Source organism: Ranitomeya variabilis, chromosome 4, assembly GCF_051348905.1.
Source record: "Ranitomeya variabilis isolate aRanVar5 chromosome 4, aRanVar5.hap1, whole genome shotgun sequence".
Taxonomy (NCBI): Eukaryota; Metazoa; Chordata; class Amphibia; order Anura; family Dendrobatidae; genus Ranitomeya; species Ranitomeya variabilis.
This window is the reverse complement of record NC_135235.1, coordinates 629,761,074-629,781,424: the sequence shown is the minus strand read 5'-3', so window position 1 is coordinate 629,781,424 and position 20,351 is coordinate 629,761,074. Positions and strand designations below refer to the sequence as shown.

General features: G+C 43.2%; 1 protein-coding gene across 1 annotated transcript; it reads left to right on the top strand.

Moving 5' to 3' along the window:
* Positions 1-348: 348 nt before the first annotated feature.
* Positions 349-20,104, top strand: LOC143767272 (uncharacterized). Its single transcript, XM_077255479.1, has 7 exons — positions 349-389; positions 605-754; positions 884-1,063; positions 1,147-1,270; positions 1,352-1,449; positions 3,293-3,383; positions 16,932-20,104. The coding sequence occupies exons 1-7, from the start codon at positions 372-374 to the stop codon at positions 17,942-17,944; spliced, it is 1,674 nt and encodes a 557-aa protein (XP_077111594.1). The 5' UTR covers positions 349-371; the 3' UTR covers positions 17,945-20,104.
* Positions 20,105-20,351: the final 247 nt, after the last annotated feature.

Sequence of the window (20,351 nt, the reverse complement as noted above, 5' to 3'; positions counted from 1 at the left end):
CACCCACAGATCCGTCCGTACACCTCGTACACACGCGGCTCTGCTCCGTACACCTCATACACATATGGCTCCGCTCCATACACCTCGTACACACACAGCTCTGCTTCATACACCTCGTACACACATGGCTCCGATCCGTACACCTTGTACACACACGGCTCCGCTCCGTACACCTCGTACACACAGCTCTGCTACATCCACACTATGCCTTCCTTCTGACCCCACACAGAAACTTCCCCTCATCCAGCACCATGACAACCAGCACAGCAGCATCATGCATACACTCACTGAGGCCCCTGATCATGTGACACCTGACTCCTCCCCTCCTGTGACCTCATCGCAGGTCCTGTGGGCACAGAACAGCCATATATATGGCTCAGCAAGTGGAGGTAGGTGCTGGAGATTCCCCATTACTGGACATTAACCCCCTCAGTGCTGAGCCTGTGATAAATCTCTGTATGTGACTATAATGGGACTGTGTGTTATACCGGGGGCAGGACTGGGCCATGACTGGATGTAGTGATCATGTGACGCCGGTAACAGCTCCGGAGATTTCTTACATGGGATCTTTATGATGTTACATCGTCATCTTCTCCCCATTCAGGTCCCTACAATATCGGATCCTCTCAGTGGAGATTTTCTATATAAGAGAATTCTCCTGAATGACCCTACAAGGATGGCTAGGGACAGGGACAAGATGGCGGAGAGGATATTACACCTCACCCTAGAGATCCTCTTCCGGCTTACTGGAGAGGTGAGAGATTCTGATGACGTCACATTACATCATTCTTATCTATGGGAGTAACAGATGGACAGAACTGGAGAGGTGAGGACTCTGGGAATGTCTGTAGTGAGGTTTATTAATGTGTCTCTCCATAACCAGGATTACACAGTAGTGAAGAAGACCTCTAGTGAGCGCTGTCAGGACCCTGTGTCTGAGGGGTGGGGAAGACCCCTGAGCCCAATCACAGGGCCTCCACCTCACCCCCTGATACATGAAGACATCAATGACCAGAAGATCCTAGAACTCACCTACAAGATGATTGAGCTGCTGACTGGAGAGGTGACACTGCTGGGAATGCTGGGACATTATACAGTAACGCTATGGAGGGATCGGGGGGATGACGGTATCATTGTATGTGTCAGGTTCCTATAAGGTGTCAGGATGTCGCCGTCTATTTCTCCATGGAGGAGTGGGAGTATTTAGAAGGACACAAAGATCTGTACAAGGACGTCATGATGGAGGTTCCCCATTCCCTCACATTACCAGGTAATACAGGACTAAATACACACGGCCTATAATTATCTGTATGTAAAGAATGAATTCAGTCCCTGTATGTGTTTCCTCCAGTTCTATCCAGTGAGAGGACAACACCAGAGAGATGTCCCCGTCCTCTTCTTCCACAGGACTGTAAGCAAGAAGATCCCAATGTTCCTCAGGATCATCAGGTAGGTGGAGAGAAGGTGTTTTGAGATCTCCCCTATGATGTGTAGAAAGCTGTGAAGGTCTTGTGTTCAGTCTTGTTTTCTACACTGAATGGCTAATTTATTAGAGATAATGACCTCCTCACAATCAGAGCGTTCCCTACATAGTAATTGTTTCCTGAGCAATGAAATGATCAGTTTTCTGTGTATCAGTTTCAGTGTGAATCCACAGTAGAATGGGACAGTCAAGAAATCTGAGTGTGTTTACATGAGGTATAATCTTTATTCCTAGACTAGAATAGGCTTGTATTTAAAATAAAAAACCTGACATCTTTCAAGAGTTTTTCCATTGTCACAGTGTGGAGAATGTACAGACAATGTTGTGATCAAAGAAAACCATTAGTTGGTGTAAATCGATTTGCACTTCCAATCCATCAGCCAAGACCGTGCTCTGTGGACCTTGTAAGGAAGAAGGAGTACCACCTTTTACATGACTACATCCACTGGTATTCTTTTGATTTCATTGTTGCGGGTTAATGCACATGTCACATCTTGCCAGTCCAACTACTCAAAAGAAGAACAGCAGCAGAGGCCATTGGGTACAAGGTGGTGCTTCCTCTCCTGTGTAAAGATCCACAGAGCACTGTCATAGCCAATAGAATGGGATGTGCGAATACATTTAAAGACATAAGGAAATTATTAAAAAAATAATTTCGATGAGCAGGCTGTGCACGTTTTTATTTTACTCACTTTTTATCTCCCATTAAGTTTTTTCTTGTAATGAAGGGTTAAGAAAATGTCCTTGTTTAGCATAGGAAAAAGGCGCCTCAGAGGCAATCTGTGTATAAAAACATTTGTGGTCAAGACAAAGGAGAGGCACAAGATTTATTTGACCTTACAAAGGACAAGGGGACATTCATTATTTGTGGTAGAAAGGAGATTCCGGCATCTAAATAGGAAAGGGTTCTTTACAGTAAGAGTAGTCAGACTATGGACTGCCCAGCCACCAGCGGTAGTAATGGCAGATACTGTATTAGCAGATGATTTTCTCCTAACAAATGGCATTATGGGATATAAATATTGTATAGTTGCTCAAGGAAGGTTGGATTTGTTGGACCTGCGCCTATTATAAAAAAAAGTGAAACTTCTTTTCCTTAGGAAGGAAGCGATATAACAGGAGATGAATATTTTTGATAACTGTCAGTGTTGTCCTAAGGGACATGGAAAGGCAACTGTAGGGGGGTGGGAAAGTGCAAAAATTGTCTTGATTGTAGGGTCAGAATTTGTCACTAGGATCACATAGGCCACATAGGAACGCGGCAGTGAGAATTTCTTGCTTCCCATGACCTTCACTGTCCCAAGTCTTAATGGTAAAGTGAATCTCTGTTAAAAGGTAGAAAAGGCTGTTTGGAGCATGCCAGACCCTCCATTAAACGTACAAAAGCTACGAGAATCTATTGTATGAACAATGATCCAATAATTCTACAAAACAATTTCAAGTGGAATCTATGACTAGACATATCACTGAGGTTCTAAAGGCCAAAGGACATCCAACCAGATACTACATGGGTGTCTCTAGTAAGGTGGCCGTTCAGTGCGTGTTTTATACTTGGTGGAGATGACCGGATAAAGCTGATCATAGATATTAGATGTTGTCTGGATCTTCTCACAATTTTCTGGTTATGAAGACTGCTGGTTAGAATTAGAACCCGACAGGTTTAATTGATACCGGAGGCCTACAGCTGTAGATGTGATAAGTACTGCTGTCATTTTTGGTCGTCCTGTTAATTTATGATCTTTTCTGATCTTAGAAATCATCTCACGTAACTTCTCCATCAGTCTTTGATTTTTGCAATATTTGTTTTAGGGTAAAGATCTGCCCCATATTAATACTGCAGAGACATATGTGAGGGAAGATGAGCAGTGTAAAGAGGAGATTCCTACAGAGGACTGCACAGGTGAGTAGTAACCAGAGAAGTCACGGATTCATGTTTAGACGACCTGCAATAAAAAAGCAAACTGGTGATTTTGCAAAATTTATAACAGCAGCTTGTCAAGAGCTGAGAGGCAGCGGGAGGAAGGTGAGCAGGTAACTGCTGTAAAGAAAGCAATGGGCTGGAGATAGGTGGCTGTGATGTTGGATGTCAACCTCTTTCCTGGAATGTAACTGCTATTCACTCTCGACCAGGATCAGGAAAGTCTCTGGCAAAATCCAGGGAACCGAACCCCTCGCAATGGAAAATAGAAGCTCTTCTTGCAGGATAATGACAGCAGCTAGAAAAAGCAAGTCAGCTGAAAACTTATAATACCATCAAAAAGAACAAGTCAGGTCCATAATGTGTCATAATATATAGCCTTTTATTAAGGAGGTAAAACAATAATTTAAAATAATTACATGCAAAAAAAAAAAGTAATCCTATAATGGACCACAAGAAATATACTATATGGTTACTGTTGCTGGTTACATGTACTATAAATTTTATTTCATTTACTTTCTAACATGCCAAATGCTATTTTGATAACAAAGTGTTTTTGCCATGTGGCAGAGCAAAAAAATGCAAAGTATTTACATGGCAAAGAGTGTGGTGTAACCTGTGATCCTGTGTAACCTGCGGTCCGTGAACACCCCTGATGAATCTTGGGAAAATCGTGCGATGTGGCACATGGGACCACAGGTTACACCATGCTCCTTGTCGTGTAAGTACTACATTTTTTTCGCTCTGCCACATGGCAAAAAGACTTTATCAAAAGAATATTTGTCATATTAGAGAGTAAATAAAATAAAATAAAATGTATAGTACATGTAACCAATAATAGTAACCTTATAGTATATTGTTGTTGTCCATTATAGGATTGTTCTGTTTTTACATGTGCAAGTGCTTCTCACTACATTAGAATATCATCAAAAATTTCATTTATCTCAGTTCAATACAAAAAATGAAACTCATATATTATATAGTCATTACAAACAGACTGATGCATTTCAAGTGTTTATTTCTGTTAATGTTGATGATTATGGCTGTATCCAAGCATATTAATGGAAAGTTCAGTGGAAGGAAAAAGTATGGTAGAAAAAAAATGAGTACAAGCAACCGGGATAACCGCAGCCTTGAAAGGATTGTTAAGAAAAATTTGGGGGAGATTCACAAGGAGTGGACTGCTGCTGGAGTCATTGCTTCAAGAGCCACCACACACAGACGTATCCAGGACATGGGCTACAAGTGTCGCATTCCTTGTGTCAAGCCTCTCATGGCCAGTAGACAACGCCAGAAGTGTCTTACCTGGGCCAAGGAGAAAAAGAACTGGACTTTTGCTCGGTGGTCCAAGGTGTTGTTTTAAGATGAAAGTAAATTTTGCATTTAATTTGGAAATCAAGGTCCCAGAGTCTGGAGGAAGAGGTGAGAGGCCACAATCCAAGCTGCTTGAGGTCCAGTGTGAAGTTTCCACAATCAGTGAGGTTTCGGGAGCCATGTCATCTGCTGGTGTAGATCCTCTGTGTTTTATCAAGACCAAAGTCAGTGCAACCATCTACCAGGAAGTTTTAGAGCACTTCATGCTTCCCTCTGCCGACAAGCTTTTTAGAGATGGAAGTTTCATTCTCCAGCAGGACATGGCACCTGTCCTTAGTGCCAAAAGTACCAATACCTCTTTTAAAAACAACAGTATCACTGTGCTTGATTGGCCAGCAAACTCGCCTGACCTTTACCCCATAGAGAATCTATGGGGTATTGTGAAGAGAAAGATGAGAGACACCAGACCCAACAATGCAGACAAACAGAAGGCTGCTATCAAAGCAACCTGGGCTTCCATAACCTCAGCAGTGCCACAGGCTGATTGCCTCCATGCCACGCCGCATTGATGCAGTAATTGATGCAAAAGGAGTCCCAACAAAGTATTGAGTGCATTTACTGAATATACATTTCAGTAGGCCAACATTTCGGATTTTAAAATCATTTATCAAGCTGGTGTTATAAAGTATTCTAATTTACTGAGATAATGACTTTTGGGTTTTCATTGGCTGTAAGCCATAATCATCAACATTAACAGAAATAAACACTTGAAATAGATCACTCTGTTTGTAATGACTCTATATAATATGAGTTTCACTTTTTGTATTGAAGAACTGAAGTAAATTAACTTTTTGATGATATTCTCATTTAGTGAGAAGCACTTGTATATATTTTAAATATTTTTTTAATATATTTAATAAAGGATATATTTTATGCGAGATTATACACTTGTCTTGTTCTGTTTGATGGTATTATATGCCAGAGGTGTGTCTCGAAGTTCAAAAATTCTTGATAAAATTATGCTCAATAGTGGTTGGTCTATTCAGTTGGAAACTTGCTTGTTTTCGTGCTGTCTAAACAATATAATTATGTGAGAATACTCCTTTAACACCCAACATGCTATAGTTTAGAATTAAGCATCAGGAGACTAAAAGAGAACTCTGAGGAAAGATAGCGGTTCCTTGAGAAAATATGAAGAACTAGATGGTAGCCTGATTCTAACGTATCGGGTATTTTAGAATATGCATGTCCACGTAGTATATTGCCCAGCGACATAGTATATTGCCTAGCGACGTAGTACAGTTATATGAAAAAGTTTGGGCACCCCTATTAATCTTAAGCTTAATGTTTTATAAAAATTGTTTTTTTTTTTGCAACAGCTATTTCAGTTTCATATATCTAATAACTGTTGGACACAGTATTGTTTCTGCCTTGAAATGAGGTTTATTGTACTAACAGAAAATGTGCAATCTGCATTCAAACAAAATTTGACAGGTGCATAAGTATGGGCACCCTTATCATTTTCTTGTATTAAATACGCCTACCTACTTTTTACTGACTTACTAAAGCACTTTTTTTGATTTTGTAACCTCATTGAGCTTTGATCTTCATAGCCAGGTGTATGCAATCATGAGAAAAGCTACTTAAAGTGGCCACTTGCAAGTTGTTCTCCTGTTTGAATCTCCTCTGAAGAGTGGCATCATGGGCTCCTCAAAACAACTGTCAAATGATCTGAAAAGAAAGATTATTCAACATAGTTGTTCAGGGGAAGGATACAAAAAGCTGTCTCAGAGATTTAACCTGTCAATTTCCACTGTGAGGAACATAGTAAGGAAATGGAAGAACACAGGTACAGTTCTTGTTAAGGCCAGAAGTGGCAGGCCAAGAAAAACATCAGAAAGGCAGAGAAGAAGAATGGTGAGATCAGTCAAGGACAATCGTCAGACCACCTCCAGAGAGCTGCAGCATCAACTTGCTGCAGATGGTGTCACTGTGCATCGGTCAACTATACAACGCACTTTGCACAAGGAGAAGCTGTATGGGAGAGTGATGCGAAACAAGACGTTTCTGCAAGCACGCCACAAACAGAGTCGGCTGAGGTATGCAAAAGCACATGTGGAGAAGCCAATTTCTTTTTGGAAGAAAGTCCTGTGGACTGATGAAACCAAGACTGAGTTGTTTGGTCATACAAAAAGGTGTTATGCATGGCGGCAAAAAAACACAGCATTCCAAGAAAAACACTTGCTACCCACAGTAAAATTTGGTAGAGGTTCCATCATGCTTTGGGGCTGTGTGGCCAATGCGGGTACCGGGAATCTTGTTAAAGTTGAGGGACGCATGGATTCCTCTCAGTATCAGCAGATTCTTGACAATAATGTTCATGAATCAGTGACAAAGTTGAAGTTACGCAGGGGATGGATCTTACAGCAAGACAATGATCCAAAACACCGCTCCAAATCTACTCAGGCATTCATGCAGAGGAACAATTACACTGTTCTGGAATGGCCATCCCAGTCCCCAGACCTGAATATCATTGAACATCTGTGGGATCATTTGAAGAGGGCTGTCCATGCTCGGCCACCATCAAACTTAACTGAACTGGAATTGTTTTGTAAAGAGGAATAGTCAAAAATACCTTCATCCAGGATCCAGGAACTCATTAAAAGCTACAGGAAGCGACTATAGGCTGTTATTTTTTGCAAAAGGAGGATCTACTAAATATTAATGTCACTTTTCTGGTGAGGTGCCCATACTTATGCACCTGTCAAATTTTGTTTGAATGCAGATTGCACATTTTCTGTTAGTACAATAAACCTCATTTCAAGGCAGAAACATTACTGTGTCCAACAGTTATTAGATATATGAAACTAAAATAGCTGTTGCAAAAAAAACTTTTTTTATAAAACATTAAGCTTAAGATTAATAGGGGTGCCCAAACTTTTTCATATAACTGTATATTGCCCAGCGACGTAGTATATTGCCCAGCCACGTAGTATATTGCCCAGTTACGTAGTATATTGCCCAACCACGTAGTATATTGCCCAGTGAGGTAGTATATTGCACAGCGACGTAGTATACAGCACAGAGCCACGTAGTATATTGCACAGCGACGTAGTATACAGCACAGAGCCACGTAGTATATTGCCCAGTTACGTAGTATATTGCCCAGCGACGTAGTATATTGCCCAGCCACGTAGTATATTGCCCAGTGACGTAGTATACAGCACAGAGCCACGTAGTATATTGCACAGCGACGTAGTATACAGCACAGAGCCACGTAGTATATTGCCCAGCCACGTAGTATATTGGCCAGTCATGTAGTATATTGCCCAGCTACGTAGTATATTGCCCAGCCACGTATGTCAAAGGTTAAAAAATAAACATATACTCACCTTCCGAGTGCAGGCGGCAGCTTCCGGTCCCAAGGTGTGATGACGTCGCGGTCACATGACCGTGAAGTCATGGCAGGTCCTTGGAACCTGCCGCTTGCATGCAGCGGTCAACCGGAGCGTCGCGAGGAGCGGGAAAGGCGGCGGAAGGTGAGTATATAATGATTTTTTTATTTTTTTTATTATTTTTAACATTAGATGTTTTTACTATTGACGCTGCATAGGCAGCATCAATAGTAAAAACTTGGTCACACAGGGATAATAGTGGCTGTAACGGAGTGAGTTACCCATGGCATAACGTGGTCCGTTACCGCTGGCATTAACCCTGTGTGAGCCGTGACTGCGGGGAGTATGGAGCGGGAGCCGGGCACTGACTGCAGGGGAGTAGGGAGGGACTAATCGGACTGTGTGCGTCGCTGATTGGTCGCGGCAGCCATGACAGGCAGCTGGCGAGACCAATCAGCGACTTGGATTCCATGACAGACAGAGGCCGCGACCAATGAATATTCGTGACAGAAAGAAAGACAGACAGACAGAAGGACAGACAGAAAGACGGAAGTGACCCTTAGACGATTATATAGTAGATTAGTGGCTTAAGAAGAGACACATGAAAATAATTGAGAATCCAAAAAGATGTTTAAATGTGCAGCTTGTAGCAGATTGGATTAACATTCTTGATATGACTTGAACAGGGCCGTATCAATTCTATGAGGCAGGTTGATTGCTTCGACTCATGCGGCAGCATGCAGCATCCTAGAGTAGTGGCAGGACAGGTAAGAGCTGCCGGCTGAAGGCTTTACTAAAGCTACAGCTGCCAATATGCTATAAAGTTTGTTTTTTTTCAGCTTTTAAAGTGCTCCAATATTTGTGATGGAGGCCAATGTTTCTGTCATGCATAAAGAACTTAACGAACACTCCTTACTTCTGTTGAGATAAAAAAAAATTGCTTTGTTGATATATTCCTTTTTATTCCACTCCCAAATATTTAAATATTGATATCTGTTGCAGTCCAGAGCTATGTTGATTCACAACCTGATCCCCCTCTCATCTAAAGGTATCAGCACAGATTTAGACTAGTTAATTACCAGCCCAGAGTAGGTCCCAAAAGACTGGATCACCTCCATTGCCATCGGAAGAGACTTAGACGCATTAGCTAGAAAAAGTAACATGTCATCCACATAAAGTGCAATTTTATCTTCTAAACCCCCTCTATTCCAGAATGTTCCCGTAGCAGAATCGCCAGAGGCTCAACCACCAATGCGAAAAGCAAAGGTGACAAGGGACAACCTTGTCTAGTACCTCTCCCCAATGCCAATGCTTCTGATAAGGAACCATTCACCCTTATCCTGGCTGTAAGGATTGATATATAAGATTTTTATCAAATTTATAAATTCCACCCCCAATCCATATTCTTGTAAAACTGACCACAGGAATCCCCACTCCATGCTGCCAAAAGCTTTGGCTGCATCTAAGGAGCAAATTACTCTATCCCCTGAGTTATCAACCGGCATCTGCAGATTCAAATATAGACTTCTTATATTAGTTGCCATCAACCTTCCTGGCATAAACTCTGACTGATCTTGATGAACAATAGAAGAAATAACCAGGGTAAGTCTATTGGCCAGAACCTTAGCTATTATCTTTACACCCGTATTGAGAATGGAAATGGACCTATACGAATCTGGTTGTAGGGGATCCTTATCTTGTTTAGGTATCTAATATATAATTGCCTAGAATACTACTTCCTGCAATTTGTGCCAACTTCCGTGGCTTTGTCCGGAGCTAATGTCCGGAAATAATGTCCGGAGCTAATGTCCGGAGCTAATGTCCGGAGCTAATGTCCGGAGATAAGTGACGTCACCAGTGTCCTACACCCAGGCAGAGCACAGGGGCCCCAGGCAGCATAAGGGGCCCCAGGCAGAGCACAGGGGCCCCAGGCAGCATATGGGGCCCCAGGCAGAGCACAGTGGTCCCAGGCAGAGCACAGGGGCCCCAGGCAGCCTATGGGGCCCCAGGCAGAGCACAGTGGCCCCAGGCAGAGCACAGGGGCCCCAGGCAGCATATGGGGCCCCAGGCAGAGCACAGGGGCCCCAGGCAGCATATGGGGCCCCAGGCAGAGCACAGTGGCCCCAGGCAGAGCACAGGGGCCCCAGGCAGAGCACAGGGGCCCCAGGCAGAGCACAGGGGCCCCAGGCAGCATATGGGGCCCCAGGCAGAGCACAGGGGCCCCAGGCAGAGCACAGGGGCCCCAGGCAGCATATGGGGCCCCAGGCAGAGCACAGGGGCCCCAGGCAGAGCACAGGGGCCCCAGGCAGCATATGGGGCCCCAGGCAGAGCACAGGGGCCCCAGGCAGCATATGGGGCCCCAGGCAGAGCACAGTGGCCCCAGGCAGAGCACAGGGGCCCCAGGCAGAACATGGGGCCCCAGGCAGAGCACAGGGGCCCCAGGCAGAGCACAGGGGCCCCAGGCAGCATATGGGGCCCCAGGCAGAGCACAGGGGCCCCAGGCAGAACATGGGGCCCCAGGCAGAGCACAGGGGCCCCAGGCAGAGCACAGGGGCCCCAGGCAGCATATGGGGCCCCAGGCAGAGCACAGTGGTCCCAGGCAGAGCACAGGGGCCCCAGGCAGCATATGGGGCCCCAGGCAGAGCACAGGGGCCCCAGGCAGCATATGGGGCCCCAGGCAGAGCACAGCGATATTTTGGACCACTGTGCAGTGTTTCAGACCCCCTGTGTGATGTCTGGGGCCCTGTTCTTAAGTATATTAAAGATTAAAGTAACGTATATTAAAGTATATTATAGATCAAATTTGACACGTTTATGAGCACCATTGAGTGATATACTCAAGAATGACATAATTTTTCAACATTTTATGGTTTCAAACTGTAAACACTCAGAGTTTTTTTTACTTCAACCAGAAAACCTTAACGGTTCATAAAAAACTTGACTGTTCAGGATATGATAAAAGTCATAGTATTCTGAATCTTTAACTTATAAAGATACCTTTACATGGGGTGATTATTGGTTCCAGAGAGGCTTTCGGCCGATAATCGTACACATGGCTGGTGACAGGACAATACAATATAAACGTTCAAAGGTAAACACTGATAACATTAAAATCTAATATATAATTGCCTAGAATACTACTTCCGGCAATTTGTGCCAACTTCCGTGGCTTTGTCCGGAGATAATGTCCGGAGATAAGTGACGTCACCAGCGTCCTACACCCGCTCAGGGTGGACAAAAATATATATTTTCGTGGTGCGCGGCACTTTTCTGATTGGTTGCCGCCTGCCGCGAGCGACCAATCAGAAATGTGCCGTACTGTCAAGAATTGTCAAGAGCTGGTGAGTGCAGCCATTTTTTGTTCTTTCTTACTATTATTTATTAATTGTATTATTCTTACATTTGAATAAATAAAGTATATATGGATTCTAGACTCCCGATTCTTTAGAATCGGGCTGCCATCTAGTCACTACTATAATGGCTTCTTGCATGGATTTAGGTAATGAATGTGATTTAATGGCTTCCTGAAACGTATTTAATAGTTTAGGTAACAGTATACCCCCATATTTTTATACAATTCAATGGGGATCCCATCAGAGCCCGGGGATTTATTATTAGCCATGTCTTCCACCGCTCCCTCCAACTCCTCCAACGTGATTGGCTTGACCAAGAACATCCTATCCTCATCTGAGATCTTAGGGAGACCTATTCCTCGCACAAACTCCTGCGTCTGGGATTTCGTTCCAGTTGCCCTGGATGTATATAGGGATTCATAGAACGTTTTAAATTGTTTTAATATTTGTGGGGTTTCATACATCATCTCCCCAGTCTTATCCCTCAGTGCCCCAATTAATGCTAGGACATGTCCCGCTATTTTGCCTTCATCAAAGTAAAATTGTTTTTGAAATGATCTCTTAACTTTAGCTAATTCTAATACATGTGAATTGTAAGCATCTTGAGCAACCATCATCTCAAGAAGATGCGTTCTTAGTTGTTCCATGTCCTGAACCCTCAATTTGAGGAATTCCCCGAACTGTCTGTTCTTTAACATTTCTCTGCTCACTTCCTGAATAAGAGCACCCTAAGAAAGGCCTTCATTGCATCCCACAAAGTATCCCATGACACTGTTTCGGAGTTATATAAGAAATAATCCTTGATGGCCTGTTCTATCAAATGACCATCAATCATCTGCAACCAAAATGCAATAAAACTCCACAGTTTGGGTAGAGATATACTATTGGAAAATTTTGATAATTTCACCAATAATGGCGAGTGATCTGACAATAATCTAGGGTGGTGTTCTATTGATTTCAATTGTTGGCATATTGGATCCGTACCCAAATCCAAACCTATACAAGACATTGTGTTATGTGAACTTGAGAAACAAGAAAACTGCTTAATATCAGGATGTCTCCCAAATTTCGAGACCAAATTATATTTCCCACCCTTCCCAGAGCATGAACCCTGACTCATTCTATCCATCCCTGGATTTCTAACATTATTAAAATCTCCCAACATTAGGATTGGCAGCATCTGTAAAGTAGTTACAGCTGACATAGGCTCCCTCATTACTGAATCGTTGTATGGGGGAGGTATATACACTGAGACAAATACCGTATTTTCCGGCGTGTAAGATGACCTATTAACCCCTGAAAATCTTCTTAAAAGTCGGGGGTCGTCTTATACGCCGGGTCTCGTCTTATAGGGCGGGTGCATATGGTGGGTGGGGGGGGAGTGGTCCCGATGAAGAAGAGAGGGGGGAGTCTCACTGGGAAGGTGTAAGTGGAGTATCCCCCATTACCTCATTGTAGCAAAGCAGCGATGCTCTCTGTGCTGGGGGGTCGGCGTATCTCTGTGCAGCATCGGGGCTCCGCCGGCATTTCCTCCAAGCCCGGAGGCACCGGCAGTTCCATTGCTGCGATGCGGTGACCTCCGGGAAAATGGCCGCTGGGGGCGGTGCATGCTCAGATTCAGATCTCGTCCCGAGATCTCGGGAGACGAGATCTGAATCTGAGAATGCGCCGCCCCCAGCGGCCATTTTCCTGGACGCCACCGCATCACAGCAATGGAGCTGCCGGTGCCTCCGGGCTTTGAGGAAATGCCAGCGGAGCCCCGATGCTGCACAGAGATACGCAGCCGCCCCCCAGCACAGAGCCCCCACACTGCACAAAAAGGAGCCGCCGCCCCCAGCACGGAGACCCCACGCTGCACATAGAGGAGCTGCCGCCAACGCCGCCCCCCCAGCACAGAAAGCATCGCTGCTAGAATGAGGTAATGGGGGATACTCCACTTACACCTTCCCTGTGAGACGCCCCCTCTCTTCGTCATCGGGACCACTCCATTCCACCATATGCACATTGGTCACCCGCCCTATAAGAGGACACACGGCGTACAAAAAGACCCCTGACTTTTAAGAAGATTTTATATTTTAACTAGAAAAGTTGGGAGGTCGTCTTATACGCCGGAAAAATTACGGTATGTATTCCTGTCTAAAGATTCTACAGTGGAGGCCGATGTATCTCCCTTCCCCATCTATCTTACAGCGGAGAAGATCAAACAGAGTATCTTTGTGTATAAGAATGGAAACTCCTCTAGCATAACTAGATCCCACTGAATGAAAAGTATCACTCAGCCAGGCCCTATCAAGTATTGAGAGATTATCTCTACTCATGTGAGTCTCCTGCCTCATGTCAATCTCCGCAAGGAGAAACGATACTTCTTGGATATCCTGCAGACATGTGATGGATGGCGCTGTCTCCCTGATGTAATTTAGTATTGCTGTACGTTTAATAGGGTCTCCCAATCCCCGCACATTCCAGCTCATCAAAGATATATGCCTAGCCATTTTTTTTAGAAGAATGATCCATAAATGACCCACCATATGTTTAGCCTGCATCTCACACTTAGACATACTAACAGCATTGAATGGCATGATGACCAAATGACATTCATAGAAAACTCTTTTAACCAAAACACGAAAAGAAAAGCAAAAACTACAGTGATACTATGTGAACTTGTATCACACTTTAGAGAACAAAATCTGGGGAACTTGTCCTCCAGTAAATAGTACATGTTGATTGCACGTTTTCAATGCCGCTGCAGCAACTGGCAATGTAAAACCTCCGGACTCCTCCTGTTCAAGATGCAAATACAATACCAGTCCTCATTTCAGCAGATTATAAATTCAAACTCAAACAAGAAAAAAAAAATGGAACCATAAGGAACCTTTTGTAGACAAAGTTTATTCACCAAGTCTTTTAGTGTTGCGTTTTCTCAGTTGTTGTTCATGTTGATCCCGCCAGTCCATGGCATTTTTTGGATTGTCAAAAAACTGATCTGACCCCAACGCTGCCACCCGCAGCGCAGCTGGGTATAGCATTGAGTATTGGACTTCTGATGCCCTTAGACGCCTCTTGACATCAAAGAATTGAAGCCTCTTTTTTTGGACTTCCGCCGAATAATCTGGATAGAAGGACATCTTCTGGCCGTTGATAGTAATATCCGGGTTATTTCTGGCTGAACGAAGAATAGCATCTCTGTAATGTAGCAATTTTATTAGAACGGCTCTGGGATATGCGCCAAGCTGCATAGGACGAGTTGGGAATCTTTGAACCAGTTCAATTGCATAGAGTGAGGACAATGTGTCTGACCCTAACACTTTCTTAAGCCAGGCCTCAAAGTATTCAGTGGGTTTCCCACTCTCCGTCTTTTCCGGAACTCCCACCAGCCTAATGTTGTTTCTCCCTGAACGATTTTCCAGGTCCTTCGGTTTTTGCAAGCAGATAGGCAATCTGATTAACATGTCATCTAATATCTTTAGTAAGGTCTGGCAGCTTGTCCTCTATATCGCTGACTCTATTTTCCACTTCCACTATTCTCTCATTTACCTTCCTTAATTCTTGTCTCATCAAGGAGAATTCCTTTTTAAGTGTCCCCACTTGCAGACTGAGGGTAGAGAGCAAAGTTCGAATTGGTGATAGCTTTAAAGACGTCACCCAACGTGGGCTCCTTGCCTACCGGAAGACTCTGTTCCTGATTAGGTGTCTGTTCCTGAGTCAATCTGGGAGGAGTATTACTATTTGTAGTCTCCCCTTCCTCAGAATTAATTCCTTTTCCCTGGTCAGGGGAGGTCCCTGCACAGCTGGATTCTATATTTCCTGCAGATCTAGCGAAATGTGCAAGTTTTGCCACCGCACTCTGTGCTGACACTCTTCCTCCTCCTGCACGAGTGTTATGTATCAGGCCGCTGGAGGAGTTACGGTGATCTCGGTTGCCGACACCTGCCATCTCCTTCCCCTTCTTTGATATGCCACCAGTCATATTGATTTACCCTGAGTAATATTCTCCTCTTCACTAATGATAGACACCAGGCAATCTAGCCGCCGAGAACAGCACCCTTTTTATTGCCTCAGTTACTCAGCAGCCCCTCACGTTGACCCGTGGTCGGTCCAACACCTCCAGCAGCTCACAAGTGAAAGTCTGTGATATCCTGTGGGAATATACTGTATCCTAGGATAGTAATTACGTGTTAATCACCGATCCTCACCTTCGCTGTAACGGGGACTTCATTGATTAACTTGAATCTGCTATGTTAGAATATTATGATTCCAGAAAATGAAAGGATTTTTGGCTGGAGCAATGATTTCTAGACTCTCACATGGCTGTAAGGATTATTCCATCCTCCGGTTGATGCTCTACAACAAGGTCAAGTCCGTAATGTCACTTTCGATGTTACACTAAATAAGAAACAGCTTAACTGTAAAGTCCTCTGTATAGCCTGACAAAGGCTCTTGCTTTGACTGTAATTTTAGGATCAGCCACTAGGTGGAGGCAGAGCCCCAGTAAACAATTTATTTTTCGGATATAAGTACATAAAACAGCCACTGGATGTGAGCAGAGAGCGCACGAGAGACTCTTGTAATAGCAAGGGAATTCTTTACTATAATGGAGGCACCTCTTTCAGTAAAAGTCCCTGGTGTTCTCCTCCTCCGCTCTCAGAAAGACTTACAGTCTATATGAGTCACAACTGAAAAAAAGATTGGTGACGGGGCACACTAAAATATGAATCTATGAAGTAGTCTCAGCAGAGATGTGAAAATTTGAAAGCACAGCCTGGTGGCCTATCATCTTACCCACTACTTTAATTGATAATTGAATTATACTACACCATGTTTCTAGAAATGTTATACAATATGCAGGGCGATTCATTTGAAAGAGGCCCTGAATATTCTGCAGTAACTCCCATTAGGATGAAGCAATCTGAACCTAAAAAATTCGCTAGATACCTTGACTTGTCATTGAATGCTTTGCAATGCTGGAAGTGATCTCCGTTTTCTAGTAGACACATTTCGACATGGTGTTCCATGTTGTGGTTTTTGTGTTTTTTTTATCTTCTGAATATCACTCCTTGGGAGTACGTCACAAGCATCGTAATTCTTCTTAACTTCACACTGACCTCACTTAAACAAAAGGGTGAAACAATAGATTTGAGCCATGAAGATGTGCTTCTCAATATTGAACTCTACATCCTGATGAGAAGTTCAGTGACTGAGTAAAGGTGTATCGGGGAAGGCACCCAGGAGTTTGAAACGGAGGTTAAACATTGTAATGGCTTGGCTGCCCAGTTTGAAGCTCCCAATACTGAGGACTACTTTGCACATTGTTTCATTCAGATTACTTAATTCTACCTAAAGTTATTACAGAATATTTGTGGCCTCTTTCAAGTGAATCTCAATGTATGACATAGCATAATTAACGTTATCATATAATGGAATGGCTGTTGAAAAATAATTAAGTTGTTTTGTTTGTTTTTTTTGGGCAGATGACTGTACCAGAAACTTAGAAGCACAATTTATACTTTCAGATTTTAAAGCAGAAGATCATGGTATCATAACAGATACATATGAAGAACATGCACTTATCCTCAACCTACCTCCAACACCTTACAACCATGGTCTATCATCTAATCTGTTTCAACAGGTCATATCTTCTGATTCATTGCAGACCGCTAAGTCAAGTACAAATGGCAAAGGGGGGGTTGAACATATAAGCGCTCACACAGGAAAGAAGCAATATCCATGTTCAGAATGTGGGAAATGTTTTAAACAGAAAGTGAATCTTGTTAGACATCAGAAAATTCATAGACGGAAAAAGCTATTTTTATGTACAGAATGTGGAAAATGTTTTAATCGGAACTCGCATCTTGTTGCACATCAGAGCATTCATTCAGTGGGAAAGTTACTTTCATGTTTGGAATGTGGGAAATGCTACACTAGCCAATCTAAGCTTACTCGTCATAAGAAAATTCACACAGGGGAGAAGCCATATTTGTGTTCAGAATGTGGGAAATGTTTTACAAAGAAATCAAATCTTGTTAGACATCTGAGAATTCACACAGGTGAAAAGCCATTTTTCTGCTCAGAATGTGGGAAATGTTTCAATCAGAAATCAATTCTTGTTACACATCAGAGAATTCACACAGGAGAGAAGCCATATTCATGTTCGGAATGTGAGAAGTGTTATGCTAACACATCTGATCTTGCTCACCATCACAGAATTCACACAAAAGAGAAGCCATATTTTTGTTTAGAATGTGGGAAAAGTTTCAATCAGAGATCAGTTCTTGTTTCACATCAAAGAACTCACACAGGGGAGAAGCCATTTGCATGTTCAGAATGTGGGAAATGTTTTAATCAGAAATCAGTTCTTGTTACACATCAGAGAATTCACACAGGGGAGAAACCATTTTCTTGTTTGGAATGTGGGAAATGTTTTCATCAGAAATCTGTTCTTGTTGCACATCAGAGAACTCACATAGGCAAGAAAACATTTTAATTCTAATGTGGGAGATCAAAAAATCACACAGGGAAGTAGCTATTTTTGTGCTACTCATTTATTGAAAAATGTATTCAAAAGCTACCAAAGTAGAGTATCACATCTATGTGAGAATGGGAAAGTAATTTAGAGTAGTATATGATTAGAAAATGAATAAAATTACTAATATACTCCTACTATTGAAAAGCAAATAAAATACAATTAAAACACCTACACAGAATTATTTGTAGAAAACATTTCATATAGTGTAAACATTGTAACTGCATTGTATTTTCGGTGCTCACCTCTTCCATCCAATATGTCAATGGTCAGTAAGAAACAGTACTATATTATTATTAATACTAATTTTTAGAGCACCATTGATTCCATGATATTGTACATGAGAAGGGATACATACAAAGTACAAAAATAAATTACAGTGCACAAACTACAAAGGACTGGCTGGTACAGAAAGCAGAGGGACCTGCCCTTGCAAGATTACATTCTAGACTATAATGGGGAAGGAGACCGTATGTTAGGGGGTTGTGGCAGTTCCGGTGATGGTGAGATAGCAGGGGGTCATTGAAGGATGTAAACTTTCTTGAAGAGCTGAGTTTTCAAGTTCGGTATGAAGGTTCTGAGTGTGGTGGATAACCGGATGTGTTGCAGCACAAAATTCCAGAGGATGGGGTATACACAGGAGAATTGGGTGAGGAATGTATGAGTGTGGAGGAAAGAAGGAGTTCTTGGGAGGACCGGAGGTTGTGTATTGGGAGATTAGTTCTGAAATATATGGAGACAGATTATAATCGGCTTTGTAGGTCAGTGTTAGCAGCTTGAACTGGATACATTTGGAAATTGGGAGCCAATGAAGTGATTTGCAGAGGAGAAGTGTGGGGAGAAGTGGTTTAGTGTGGCAGCAGAGTTATGGACAGACTGGAGAGGTGCGAGAGTGTCAGCAGGAAGGCAATGGAGGAGGATATTGCAGGATGGATTATAGAAACATTTTTGAGTTTGAAGCAGCAGGAGGTATCAAGAGCTTGGATTTGTGGTTTGAAGGACAGGGCAGAGTCGAGGGTTACTCTGAGGCAGCGGACTTTCTATACTGCGGAGAGCATGGTGTCATTAATTGTGATAGATTGAGTAGGGGGTTTAGGTGAGATGGAGGATAGATGATGAGTTCAGTTTTATCCACATTGAGCTTTAGAACCTAGAGGAGAAGGAGGATTTGGCCGATAGATACACTGGGATTCTGGACAGCAAAGTGGTGACGTCTGGGCCAGAGGTAGATCTGAGTATCATCAGCGTAGAGGTGGTACTGGAAGCCATAGCCAAACAGGCTAAGATTGAGGGGAATAGGAGTCCCAGGACAGTGTCTTGAGGGAAACCAACAGAGAGAGGGCAGTATGAGGATGTGCAGGGGAAGATGATAGCTGGGGGGTTGCACTGAATGACCCTGCTATTACTATTTTATCACGAACAGCCCCCTATTGGCCCCCATCATCAAGACAATGACACAAATGACCGATGATTAACGGAGGCGGCTGCATGCTGTTTCCACTACTTGGCCAATTATTGGGGAACTTGCTTTGAGGGTATTGGGTAGATATACAACTGATTCCATTGCATGGAATTTATATACAGTAGTGATAATAAGTATTTGATACACTGCCGATTTTGAAAGTTTTCCCACCTACAAAAAATCCAGAGGTCTGTAATTTTTATCGTATGTGCACTTCAACTGTGAGAGGCAATCTTTTTAAAAAAGATTTGGTACGGAAACCTTTGTTTGCAATTATAGAGCTCAGGCGTTTCCTGTAGTTCTTGATCAAGTTTGCACACACTGCAGCAGGGATTTTAGCCAACTCCTCCATACAGATCTCCAGATCGTTCAGGTTTCAGGGCTGTCGATGGGCAACTATGAGTTTCAGCTCCCCCCTCCAAAGGTTTTCTAATGGGTTCAGGTCTGGAGACTTGCTAGATCACTCCAGGACCTTGAAATGCTTCTTATGGAACCACTCCTTAGTTGCTTGGCTGTGTGTTTCAGGTCATTATCATGCTGGAAGACCCAGCCACGGCCCATCTTCAATGCTCTTACTGAGAGAAGGAGGTTGTTGGCCAAAATCTCGCTATACATTACCCTAGCTTTCATTCCTTCAATACGATGCAGTTGTCCTGTCCCATTTGCAGATAAGCCCCCAAAGTATGATGTTTCTCCACCATTCTTCACGGTTGGGACAGTGTTCTTGGGGTTGTACCCATCCTTCTTCTTCCTCCAAACACTGCAAGTGAAATTGATATCAAAAACTTCTATTTTGGTCTCGTCTGACCACATGACCTTCTCCCATGCCTCTTCTGAATCATCAGATGGTCATTGGCAAACTTCAAATGGGCCTAGAGATGTGCTGGCGTGAGCAGGGGGACTTTA